The 13,705-nt window shown below is 41.8% G+C and overlaps 2 protein-coding genes across 2 annotated transcripts in view; one reads left to right on the forward strand and one right to left on the reverse strand.

The window, feature by feature from the left end:
• Nucleotides 1-720: 720 nt before the first annotated feature.
• Nucleotides 721-2,960, reverse strand: timm9 (translocase of inner mitochondrial membrane 9 homolog). Its single transcript, XM_054614369.1, has 4 exons — nt 2,681-2,960; nt 2,068-2,124; nt 1,390-1,485; nt 721-1,062 (listed from the first exon to the last, which is right to left on the reverse strand). The coding sequence occupies exons 2-4, from the start codon at nt 2,104-2,106 to the stop codon at nt 928-930; spliced, it is 270 nt and encodes an 89-aa protein (XP_054470344.1). The 5' UTR covers nt 2,107-2,124; nt 2,681-2,960; the 3' UTR covers nt 721-927.
• Nucleotides 2,961-4,608: 1,648 nt separating this feature from the next.
• The window catches only part of kiaa0586 (KIAA0586 ortholog), a 33,900-nt gene continuing 24,803 nt past the window's right edge, over nt 4,609-13,705 (forward strand). Inside the window, 10 exon segments of the mRNA XM_054614370.1 lie at nt 4,609-5,088; nt 8,031-8,074; nt 8,243-8,319; nt 8,423-8,489; nt 8,584-8,653; nt 8,910-9,192; nt 10,076-10,146; nt 10,296-10,335; nt 10,415-10,529; nt 11,596-11,716. Coding sequence (XP_054470345.1) covers nt 4,967-5,088; nt 8,031-8,074; nt 8,243-8,319; nt 8,423-8,489; nt 8,584-8,653; nt 8,910-9,192; nt 10,076-10,146; nt 10,296-10,335; nt 10,415-10,529; nt 11,596-11,716 — 1,010 coding nt within the window. The 5' untranslated portion in view covers nt 4,609-4,966.

Below are 13,705 nucleotides of genomic sequence, written 5' to 3' on the forward strand. Positions count from 1 at the left end.
TATAATGAACTCTGGTTTTCTATGTGCTGTAAATAAACACACTTCCTCCTGAGAACAGAAGCCATGTTGGAACTGTGTGACAATAAACAGCTCTGTTTCTAATAAAGTTTTTAAATATCCTTCCTCGAGTCCTCATCCTGGTCCCAGACCGCCTCCCGTGGTGGTTCTGTTCTCATCAATTCTGATTTTCATGTTTAAAGGTCAAATTAAACTTCTTCTGGGTTTTTAAATGGAACCACAGAAGACAGCGAGGAAGGAATACAATCAATAAGTTCACCCAGTCTGTTCTACGATGGTCCTCTACTCTGGAGGGTCGTCAGAAACCGGTTCTACGATGGTCCTCTACTCTGGAGGGTCGTCAGAAACCGGTTCTACGATGGTCCTCTACTCTGGAGGGTCGTCTTCTACGATGGTCCTCTACTCTGGAGGGTCGTCAGAAACCGGTTCTACGATGGTCCTCTACTCTGGAGGATCGTTCATTTTTGAATCCAGAACCAGTTCCACGGATCTAAAACCTCCAAACATCACAGTTAGCTTAGCATAGAGACTGCTAGCAGCTAGCCTCACTCAGTCCTGATGTCACGAAGTAGAAACTAGACCCTCTACAGAACCGGGACCCTGTGAGCCGGAGCTGAGACTTGAATCTCTGACAGCTCTGCTGGTCACTGAAGGCAACACTTTTGATGTGTTCAAGTTCAAAACTCCTTTAAAACGTTTCTGTTAAATCGGATTTTATTTCCAGACAAGAAGAAAAACATGAAATCTTATTCATCAAGATAAAACTGAAACATTAAATACCAAAAATAAAGTCCATCGTTTGTGTTCAAGTTAAACATCTCCCATGATGCTTTGAGATCCAGATCAGCTTCAAACAGGAACACGTTGACCCTGGTCCATGCTGGACTCATCAGTCCACATCAGACCGGGTCAGTGAGGTTGTCCCAGCAGACCCGCTTTAGCAGCCAGAGCCTCGTTCTGCTGGATGTGGTACTCCTGGAACCGCATGGAGATCCGCTGAGTCATCTTCAGATACTTCTGCAGACACGACTCGGAGCAGCTCGACTGAAAACAAACAACGGATCAATAAAGATTATTGAAAAGATCTGCTGCTTTTACAACAACAAACAGCCAATCACAGAGCGGCTTTCTGATTCTGGTTCAGTTCAGCAGCTAAGGCTGATGGGTAATGTAGTATTTATTTATTTTTTAAAGTCGCAGGCAAGAGAAGCTGTGACATCATCACTCCTCCTGACAGCCAATCACAACGTCAGAAGAGTAGAAATGTTTCTCTGTTTTTTCATCAACAGTAGAAACTTAATTGTCTGACAACACTCAGATGTCCGAGTGTCCTTGAACATGACAACATGACTTTGTGGTGTCTGTGTTCACCTCCTCCGGCTTCACCTCCCGGCTGGTGAAGTCTTTGACGCAGTCCATGAAGCAGTTCTCCGTCACCTTGTTGTACGTCCCCAGGAACTCCTTAAACTGAGACACATTCAGTGAGGACGAGGAACCAATACGTCATTAATAATCAATAAGTAATTATTAATAAGACATAAACATTGGACTCATCAGCTCTAGTCTCATGTTGGATCTGACTGAAGATCTGACTGAAGATCTAACCCCAAGTTGCTCCTGAAGGCCATCGGTGTGGACTGATGATGAATGTTAGTTAGAGTCTGATGGTGGCACCTTGATGGTAGCCTGTCATCAGTGTGTGAATGGGTGAATGATATGTAACATACTACTGACTGTAAGTCGCTTTGGAGAAAAGCCTCTGCTACATGACTCTAATGTAATGTAATAACTCTAATGTAATGTAATGTACTGTAAAGACAGACTCCATTCATAAATGTGACACTTTCAGTATTTTATTTTACAGTTTATCTGAACCATCAGATCAAAGGCTTTAACTGACTTCATCCAGAACGTGTCAGACTTGTTCTTTAATGTTCTGTTCTTGTTCTTTAATGTTCTTGTTCTTTAATGTTCTTGTTCTTTAATGATCTTGTTCTTTAATGACGTATTTAACCTTTAGAACCAATGAATCCAGAAGGAGGAGGTTACCTGTTTGATCTGGTCGGACTCGGTCACCTGGCCCGCCATGGTTCAGGTTCAGGTTCTCTGTGAAGAACAAACAGAACCAGACTCCATTCATAAACGTCACACTTTAACCCCCCCCCCCCCCCACACACACACACACACACATAAACACACACACACACACACACACACATACACACACACACATACACATAAACACACACACACACACACACACACACACACACACAAACACACACACACACACACACACACACACACACACACACACACACACACACATAAACACACACACACACACACACACACACACACACATAAACACACACACACACACACACACACACACACACACACACACACACACACACACACACACACACACACACACACACACACACACACACTCATTCTGCTGTGTGTGTGTGTGTGTGTGTGTGTGTGTGTGTGTGTGTGTGTGTGTGTGTGTAGCAGCGGCTAACAGATAATGCTAGCGGCTAACGCTAGCATTATCTTACCGGGACTTCCGGGTCTGGTCGTGCTCCTCTTCTTCTAAACTAACCACACACGCACACACACACACGCACACACACACACAGGTGAGGAGGCCGCTCACCTGTCGTCGTGTTCCAGCGACGCTGCTTCAGCGGCTCAAGGACATGTGATGCGGCGGCTTCTTCTTCTGTGGTGTCACTGCCGGACTACAAACTGACGTCATCGGAGCTTAGCGCCGCCGGCGGCCCGGAGGGAGAGGTGAGAAGATTCTTTAAAATATATTTAAAATTAGCATCCATTCAAAAATCCTTTAAAAGTTGTTATTTAATAAGTATTCAATAAAATATAAGTGTAAGTTCATAAACTGAATGTTACATTCAGTAGGCTATTCAATTTCATTATCCTAAAAACCCAGAGTCTCCCCGATACCAGGATGGTTTGACCCAACCTGGCACACGCCACCTGTCATCACCTGTCATCACCTGTCAATCACTGTCATCACCTGTCATCACCTGTCATCACCTGTCATCACCTGTCAATCACTGTCATCACCTGTCATCACCTGTCAATCACTGTCATCACCTGTCATCACCTGTCAATCACTGTCATCACCTGTCATCACCTGTCATCACCTGCCATCACCTGTCATCACCTGCCATCACCTGTCAATCACTGTCATCACCTGTCATCACCTGTCATCACCTGTCAATCACTGTCATCACCTGTCAATCACTGTCATCACCTGTCATCACCTGCCATCACCTGTCATCACCTGTCATCACCTGTCAATCACTGTCATCACCTGTCATCACCTGTCATCACCTGTCATCACCTGTCATCACCTGTCATCACCTGTCATCACCTGTCAATCACTGTCATCACCTGTCAATCACTGTCATCACCTGTCATCACCTGTCAATCACTGTCATCACCTGTCATCACCTGTCAATCACTGCCGCCTTCAAAGCTTAAACAATGGAGTCGTGGTTGAAGCGTAGCAGCAATGCTGCTGAAAACATGGAGGGACAAGTGCCGAAGAAGGCCAAACCAGAGCCGGAAAAATGTCGTCAATATTCAGAAGAATATGTTTTAATGGGATTCACGTCCACGAGTTGCCACCCACCCAAGGCTTTGTGTTTCTTCTGTGGGGAGCGATTAGCCAACAGCAGCATGAAGCCAGCACATCTTCAGCGGCATCTCAACACAAAACATGCAGGTCATGTTGGTCAGACACCTGAGGTTTTAAGAGGAAACTTTCTGAATTCAGGTCATCTCAAGAAACGATGCGGAAAGCCTCCACGACATCAGCCAAAGCCCTGGAGGCCTCTGATGCAGTGTCTCTGCTCATAAAGCCAAGAAACTGTTCACCACAGCCGAAGACCTGCTCCTTCCCCCGCCGTTGTGCTGGCTGAGACCATGCTGGACACGAACGCAGCGGAGAATTAACCACTGTGCCTTTGTCAAATGACTCTGTGTGCCACAGAGAGTAGATACAATGGGAACAGACAGACAGTAGATACAATGGGAACAGACAGAGTAGATAATGGGAACAATGGGAACAGACAGAGTAGATACAATGGGAACAGACAGAGTAGATACAATGGGAACAGACAGAGTAGATACAATGGGAACAGACAGAGTAGATACAATGGGAACAATAGATACAATGGGAACAGACAGAGTAGGAACAGACAGAGTAGATACAATGGGAACAGACAGAGTAGATAATGAAATATTGACTTCTTTCTCTTTGTATTTAATATGAAATATTGACTTCTTTCTCTTTGTATTTAATATGAAATATTGACTTCTTTCTCTTTGTATTTAATATGAAATATTGACTTCTTTCTTTTGTATTTAATATAAAATATTGACTTCTTTCTCTTTGTATTTAATATGAAATATTGACTTCTTTCTCTTTGTATTTAATATGAAATATTGACTTCTTTCTCTTTGTATTACATAATATTGAATGGGTTAGTATGTTTGTATGTTGTTGTCTCTTATTGACAGTTTGTGAAATTGTTCATGTGCAAGTGAAAGAAAAGAACCGTAGAACTGGCGGAAGCCGCAGGGTGGCAGCACACTGCTGTTCGACACCACAGAAGAAGAAGAAGAAGAAGAAGAAGAAGAAGAAGAAGAAGAAGCCGGAAGTGCGTAGTTTGTTGTTAGCAACTGTTTCTGTCTCTCCTCCAGTTTCTCCGTTTTCATTTCTCCGTTTCTAGCGTGACCTTTGAACGTTACTTCACTTTCCCGCCGGAACGTTTAAGTCCGGAACGTTTAAGTCCGGAACGTTTAAGTCCGGAAAGTTTAACGTCCGGAACGTTTAAGTCCGGAACGTTTAACGTCCAGGACCCGGATGTTGTCTGAGCGGGAAGTTTAAAGTGGAGCAGCGCGTCAGACCCGGATGTGCTCCTGCTGCTGCTCCTGCTGCTCCTCCTCCTGCTGCTCCTCCGACCCCGGGGACGTGTTGACCCGGTCCTCTCGGGTTCTCCTCTCGGGTTCTCCTCTCGGGTTCTCCTCCGGCCGGTGAGACAGTTTATCGATCATAGCCAATGACGTGATCACATCTATTAACACATGACGTCACATGACGTCATTAAACGAGCTCCAGACAATGTCACACTCTGATAAATACATAAATATAATGTATATATAAATACATAAATATAATGTATATATAAATACATAAATATAATGTATATATAAATACATAAATATAATGTATATGTAAATACATAAATATAATTTATATGTAAATACATAAATATAATTTATATATAAATACATATAAATATAATTTATATATAAATATAATTTATATATAAATACATATAAATATAATTTATATGTAAATACATAAATATAATTTATATGTAAATACATATAAATATAATTCATATATAAATACATAAATATAATTTATATGTAAATACATATAAATATAATTTATATGTAAATACATATAAATATAATTTATATATAAATACATATAAATATAATTTATATGTATTTATATTTAAATATAATTTATATATAAATACATATAAATATAATTTATATGTATTTATATTTAAATATAATTTATAAATACATAAATATAATTTATATATAAATACATAAATATCAGTTATATAATTAAATACATTACATTACAGTCATGTAGCAGACGCTTTCATCCAAAGCGACTTACAGGAAGTGTATTCAACATAGGTATTCAAGAGAACTACTTGTCACCAGAAGTCATCAGTGCATCTCCTTTCTTAAACAAGCATCTAAGAGCAGAAACCAGAGCAAAAGTACAGTGCAGAGGCAAATTACTACGAAAACAATAATTGCAACAGACTAATACGAATATAGTATGTGCTACAAACTACTACGAATAGGATAAGTGCAGTAAACAAATACGAATTCAATAAGTGCAGCGAACTGATACGAATACAATACTCAGGGTAGTACTTCTTGAAGAGGTGAGTTTTCAGCCTGCGCCTAAAGATGGGCAGTGACTCTGCTGTCCTGACGTCGGTGGGGAGTTCATTCCTCCACTGAGGGGCCAGGACAGAAAAATACATATAAATATAATTTATATATAAATACATAAATATAATTTATATATAAATACATATAAATATAATTTATATATAAATACATAAATATAATTTATACAGCGGGTAAAATAAGTATTGAACACGTCACCATTTTTCTCAGTAAATATATTTCTAAAGGTGCTATTGACATGAAATGTTCACCAGATGTCGGTAACAACCCAAGTAATCCATACATACAAAGAAAACCAAACAAATACGTTCAGAAATTAAGTTATGTGTAATAAAATGGAATGACAGGGGAAAAGTATTGAACACGCCTACTGAAATGTATTTAATACTTGGTACAGAAGCCTTTGTTGGTGATGACAGCTTCAAGACGCCTCCTGTATGGAGAAACTAGTGGCATGCATTGCTCAGGTGTGATTTTGGCCCATTCTTCCACACAACCAGTCTTCAGATCTTGAAGGTTCCGTGGGCCTCTTCTATGAACTCTGATCTTTAGTTCTTTCCATAGATTTTCTATTGGATTCAGGTCAGGTGATTGGCTGGGCCATTCTAGCAGCTTTATTTTCTTTCTCTGAAACCAATGGAGAGTTTCCTTGGCTGTGTGTTTGGGATCATTGTCTTGCTGAAATGTCCACCCTCGTTTCATCTTCATCATCCTGCTAGATGGCAGCAGATTTTTATCAAGAATGTCTCGGTACATTTTTCCATTCATCCTTCCTTCAATGATATGAAGTTTGCCAGTGCCGTATGCTGAGAAACAGCCCCACACCATGATGTTCCACCTCCAAACTTCACTGTTGGTCTGGTGTTTTTGGGGTGATGTGCAGTGCCATTTGACCTCCAAACATGGTGTGTATTATGGCATCCAAAGAGTTCCATGTTGGTCTCATCTGACCAGACTATATTCTCCCAGTATTTCACAGGCTTGTCTAAATGTTGTGCAGCAAACTTTAAATGAGCTTCAACATGCTTTTTCTTCAGCAATGGAGTCTTGCGTGGTGAGCGTGCATACAGGCCACGGCGGTTGATGCATTACTTATTGTTTTCTTTGAAACAATTGTACCTGCTGATTCCAGGTCTTTCTGAAGCTCTCCACTAGTGGTCCTTGGCTCTTGGACAACTCTTCTGATAATTCTTTTCACTCCTCTGTCAGAAATCTTGCGAGGAGCACCTGGTCGTGGCCGGTTTGTGGTGAAATGATGTTCTTTCCACTTCCGGATTATGGCCCCAACAGTGCTCACTGGAACATTCAGAAGTTTAGAAATCCTTCTATAACCAATGCCATCAGTATGTTCTGCAACAATAAGGTTGTGAAGGTCTTGAGAGAGCTCTTTGCTTTTACCCATCATGAGATGTTTCTTGTGTGACACCTTGGTAATGAGACACCTTTTTATAGTCCATCAGTTGGGACTGAACCAGCTGATATTCATTTGACTGACAAGGGGCAGGACTGCTTTCTAATCACTGATAGATTTCAGCTGGTGTCTTGGCTTTCCATGACTTTTTGCACCTCCCTTTCTTCATGTGTCCAATACTTTTTCCCTGTGTCATTCCATTTTATTACACATAACTTCATTTCTGAACTTATTTGTTTGGTTTTCTTTGTATGTATGGATTACTTGGGTTGTTACCAACATCTGGTGAACATTTCATGTCAATAGCACCTTTAGAAATATATTTACTGAGAAAAATGGTGACGTGTTCAATACTTATTTTACCTGCTGTATATACATACATATAAATATAATTTATATATAAATACATCAACACAAAACATACTCGTGTGTGTGTGTGTGTGTGTGTGTGTGTGTGTGTGTGTGTGTGTGTGTGTGTGTGTGTGTGTGTGTGTGTGTGTGTGTGTGTGTGTGTGTGTGTGTGTGTGTGTGTGTGTGTGTGTGTGTGTGTGTGTGTGTGCAGACAAACCTGGACCAACCAAAGAGAACAGAGAGCCCAGAAGAAGAGTGAGTCCTTCTTCTTCTTCTTCTTCTTCTTCTTCTTCTTCTTCTTCTTCTTCTACTTTAGTTTAACTTGTGCACTTCCTGTTTCCTGTTTGTACAGTAACACGTTTTATTTGAATCAACCTTTATTGAAGCAGGATAATCCCACTGACAGTGAACGTTTCACACCAGCAGCTCAGAGAAAACCCAAAGAGTTCAGCTGCAGGACCAAACCCTCCATAAATCAAGTGATGTCATTATTACGTAATGTACTGAAGCTGAACACACCTTAAACTCTTTCTCTACACTTTGTGGTTATTATAAAAAAATGTATCATATCTGACACTACATCTTGAATAAACTGTCCCCCAGCCTCCAGCAGCAGAGTCCAGACCAGACCGGAAGCTCTCTGCTGGGAACCATGGAGACCAGCAGCCGGGTGAGCTTCGTACATCTGTGGATAATCAATCAATCAATCAGTATCAGACTGAACTCTGCTGACATCATCACTCTGCTGACATCATCTCCCTCAGGTCACGACCTTCTGACGTTGCGGTTTGAAGCTGGAGGTCGAGGAGTCGTACTCGCAGCTCTGAAGCAAAGGTGAGAAAACAACAGAAACATCAAAGGAGTTGACGATGAGAGGAGACTTTTATTTTGAAGGAAACCAAACAGAAACAAATCAAACTTTGTTGAAACTGTTGACTGAAGGGTTGTCAATAAAGTTCCAACCGAAGCAAACAAAGTTCTTCTAAAGCAACTGAATATTTTATTTTGAAATCTGATTTTTGAGTTGTTAGCATTGGAGTATTTTATTTAGAGTTATGATGATGTGGCTTCACTTCCTGTCTGTCCTCAGGTCTCACAGCGCCCCCCACAGGAGGGGGGTCAAAGTGCAGCTGTTGGACCCGGGGCCACTCCAGACCAGCTCCCAGGATGCAGCGGGGCTTAGGACCAGCTCCCAGGATGCAGCAGGGCTTAGGACCAACTCCCAGGATGCAGTGGGGCTGAGGACCAGCTCCTGGGATACAGTGTGTGTGGCGGGGGTGCAGACGGAGGCGGGGCTCTTCTCTGGTTGCCTAGGAGACGCAGTCAGTGCAGCAGCAGCCGCAGCTGTAGCAGCAGCTGCTCCTCTCATGAAGGTAGATCTGATCTCAGAACAGTTTACACCATTACTGTTGTTATTTATCCAACTACTATTATTACTATTAATATAAATATTATTACTATTAATATTATTACTATTAATATGAATATTATTAATATGAATATTATTACTATTAATATTAATATTATTACATTACATTAGAGTCATGTAGCAGAGGCTTTTCTCCAGAGCGACTTACAGTCAGTAGTATGTTACATATCATTCACCCATTCACACACTGATGACAGGCTACCATCAAGGTGCCACCATCAGACTCTAACTAACATTCATCATCAGTCCACACCGATGGCCTTCAGGAGCAACTTGGGGTTAAGTGTCTTGCCCAAGGACACATCGACTGCCGAAGCCGGGTATCGAACCACCGACCCTCTGATTGGAGAACTACCTTGCTCTCCACTACACCACAGCCGTTATATTACTATTAATATAAATATGATTACATGAATAGTATAGCTAATATTATTATTCATATTATTAATATTATTAATACAACTATAACTACTATTATACTATTAATAATATATATGAATGGTATCATTAATATTACTATTGTTACTATTATATTAATATTAATAGTATAGCTAATATTATTATTCATATTATTAATATTATTAATACAACTATAACTACTATTATACTATTAATAATATATATGAATGGTATCATTAATATTACTATTGTTACTATTATATTAATATTAATAGTATAGCTAATATTATTATTATTATACATGTTATTAATATGATTACTATTATTAATAATAATAATGATGAAGCTGAACATCTCATTGTGTGTGTGCGTGTGTGTCCGTCCGTGTGTGTGCGTGTGCATGCGTGTGTGTGTGTGTGCGTGTGTAGGCTCAGTCTCAGCTGGAGGTTCGTGTGTCTCAGTTAACTGAAGGCGTTGAGAAGCTGCTGCAGAACGACAGGTTTGTTCTTCTACACCTGTGAGGACGTCTCTGTGATGTCACTCATGAGATGATTCAAAGTCAACAGACAGAAATAAATCAGCTGATCATTTATATATATATATGTATAATTATTTAAACTCTGTGACATCACTGTGCTGTGTTTTCAGGGGGCGGGGCCTGCGCCAGCAGACGCTGTACAGCCAGCAGGTAAACTCACTCACCTGTTCACCTGGAGCTCTGACTCTGACCGTCCCACTGCTCATTGGCTCTCCTCTCCTCCAATCAGAGCCAGCTGCTGGAGTCGGCCCTCAGGACGGTGATGGGCCACGCCCCTGTGACCTCTGACCTCACCGCCTCAGCTCAGACTCCCCGTCTGCAGGTCACTCACCTGGACACAGCAGGTCAACACTCTATTTACATTGATGATCTAACCTGAACCAAACGGCTTCAGACTGTTTCCCCCCCTCCTCCTCCTGCTCCTCTCCTCTTCCTCCTGCCACTCCTGCTCCTCTCCTCTTCCTCCTCCTCCCGCCCCTCCTCCTCCTCATCACCATCAGTGTGTGTAGCTCTACACCTGTTCACCATCAGAGGTGATGGATGGTTGAGGCCAGCAGGAGGCAGCAGCATCTCTCTAACGGTCAGATGTTCTGTTACCATGGAAACACCCCAGCAGATCAGTGGAGGCTGGAGACGGGTTGTCATGGCAACCAGGCTGTTTGCAGCAGGAGGTTATTTATTGCATCACATGACTTCACTGCTGAAACACTGCAGCCCCTCGTATGAGAGCATGTGTGTATTTATACATATATATTTATTTATATATATATTTATACACATATATATATATATATATATATATATTTATTTATACATATATTTATTTATACACTTATTGTATTCATATTAGTTTGTTTCTGTACTTTTGCTCTGGTTTCTGCTCTTAGATGCTTGTTTAAGAAAGGAGATGCACTTATGACTTCTGGTGACTAGTAGTTCTCTTGAATACCTATGTTGAATACACTTCCTGTAAGTCGCTTTGGATAAAAGCGTCTGCTAAATGACTGTAATGTACTGTAAATACACATATATAAATATATATATATTTATTTATACATATATTTATATATAAACATATATATGTTTTTATATATATATATATAAACATATATGTTTTTTTATATATATATATAAATAAATTTATATATATATATATATCTCCTTGAGGAGGGTCTGGTGGTCCTTGAGGAGGGTCTGGTGGTCCTTGGGGGGTCTGGTGGTCCTTGAGGAGGGTCTGGTGGTCCTTGAGGAGGGTCTGGTGGTCCTTGAGGAGGGTCTGGTGGTCCTTAGGAGGGACTGGTGGTCCTTGGGGAGGGTCTGGTGGTCCTTGAGGAGGGACTGGTGGTCCTTGGGGAGGGTCTGGTGGTCCTTGAGGAGGGTCTTTAAAGTGTCTTCTTCTGTCTCCATCAGCTGACGTCCTCCTCAACCAGCAGCTAAGCTCCTCTCCAACCAGAGCTGCCTCCATCACCGTGGAGACCAACCCAGTTACCACGGCAACACCGAGCCGAGACCGATGGCCAGAGCACACCAGGTAAGGGGGGATAGAAACCTGCAGACTGAGCTGTGTCTCCATGGTTATCAGAGAGACATGTATCCAGCCTCCTCTTCCTCCTCATCCCCACCCCCCACCCCATCCCTCTCGTAGCGCGTTTCCACGGCAACACAGACGGTATCCATCAGTGTGTGTGTGACACATAAAACCCTCACTGCAGGTTTTGATGTGATCCTTACATTTGTCCCAGAATGCATCAGTGTTGTGGTTAAGGCATGAATGAACGTCTGTGTCCAATGAGACGTCTTCACATCGTCTGCAACACAGAGAAATCTGCCTAGCAACACACTCAGTTAATAATAATAATGATGATGATTATAATAATAATAACAATGATAATAATAATAATAACAGTAATAATAATGATAATAATAACAATAATGATGATAATAATAACAATAATTATAATAATAACAATAATGATAATAATGATGATAATAATAATGATAATAATAACAATGATAATGATAATAATAACAATAATAATAATTATAATAATAACAATAATGATAATAATAATAATAATTATAATAATAACAATGATAATGATAATAATAATAATAATTATAATAATAACAATAATGATAATAATAATAATTATAATAATAACAATGATAATGATAATAATAACAATAATAATAATTGTAATAATAACAATAATAATAATAAAACGTGACATATACAACTAGAAGAATAGAAGTCGAAATAGAAAGATGGGTGAGACATTTATTTCTTTTTAATACTTTATTATTAAATGATACAGTATTTCTCAATATATACTACATATATAAATATATATATTTATATATATGTTTATTGCTGTGACAGTTTAACATATACCATAAAAGATGCAATCTGATATTAAAATGAATTATAATAATCATTTATAATAATGAGGTTTGGGTCACGTGACTTTCTTTTGTTCTGAAAAGATTAAATTTACCTGCAGCTGTCACGTGACTCACTGTTCGGACTGAGGGGGCAACATGTGACGTCATGACATCACATGTAAAACAGAGGAGGGGCGATGACGTCACTTACTCTACCAGGTGGCATTCCAATGATGGGGGGGGGCAGTTCAAATTCCTCTGGCCCCCCCTCCTCCTCCTCCTCCTCCTCCTCCTCTGCAGCACACAGAGCTCCAGCAGGAGGAACAATAAGCTGAGAGGAGAGCCGTCTGTCTGCGCTCCTCTCCGGCTCTTCTCCGTCTGATCACCGTGCGGCTCCCCAGAGGAGACAGGAGGAGGAGGAGACGAGGAGACATCAGGAGGAGGAGACAGGAGGAGGAGACATCAGGAGGAGACAGCCTGAGGAGGCAGCAGCAGGAGGAGGAGAGGAGGAGGAGGCAGCAGGAGGAGACAGCCTGAGGAGACATCAGGAGGAGGAGACAGAGGAGGAGGAGAGGAGGAGGAGGCAGCAGGAGGAGGAGGAGACAGCCTGAGGAGGCAGCAGCAGGAGGAGGAGAGGAGGAGGAGGCAGCAGGAGGAGGAGGGAGACAGCCTGAGGAGACATCAGGAGGAGGAGAGGAGGAGGAGACAGCAGGAGGAGGAGGAGACAGCCTGAGGAGACATCAGGAGGAGGAGAGGAGGAGGAGACAGCAGGAGGAGGAGGAGACAGCCTGAGGAGACATCAGGAGGAGGAGAGGAGGAGGAGACAGCAGGAGGAGGAGGAGACAGCCTGAGGAGACATCAGGAGGAGGAGAGGAGGAGGAGACATGTCCTCCCCGCAGCCCTCGTCCCGCAGACAGTCGTGTTACCTGTGCGACCTGCCCCGCATGCCCTGGGCTGTGATCTGGGACTTCAGTGAGCCGGTGTGTCGCGGCTGCGTCAACTACGAGGGCGGAGACCGGGTGGAGGTCGTGATGGAGACAACCCGAGTCCTGAAGCGGGCCCAGGGCCGCCAGGAGGCCGGGGAGAGCAAGGAGCCCGGGGAGGACCGGTACGCGCTCCCTGACGGCCGGGCCCGGTC

The sequence above is a fragment of the Anoplopoma fimbria genome, chromosome 15, assembly GCF_027596085.1.
Source record: "Anoplopoma fimbria isolate UVic2021 breed Golden Eagle Sablefish chromosome 15, Afim_UVic_2022, whole genome shotgun sequence".
Classification (NCBI taxonomy): domain Eukaryota; kingdom Metazoa; phylum Chordata; class Actinopteri; order Perciformes; family Anoplopomatidae; genus Anoplopoma; species Anoplopoma fimbria.

What these genes read in the sequence shown, in the direction of transcription:
- timm9 (XM_054614369.1), bottom strand. Translation starts at nt 2,106, where the DNA reads ATGGCGGGCCAGGTGACCGAGTCCGACCAGATCAAACAG. An exon ending in AGTCCGACCAGATCAAACAG is followed by an intron (nt 1,486 to 2,067) that starts GTAACCTCCTCC and finishes AATGTGTCTCAG; the next exon opens with TTTAAGGAGTTCCTGGGGAC. An exon ending in GGGAGGTGAAGCCGGAGGAG is followed by an intron (nt 1,063 to 1,389) that starts GTGAACACAGAC and finishes GTTTGTTTTCAG; the next exon opens with TCGAGCTGCTCCGAGTCGTG.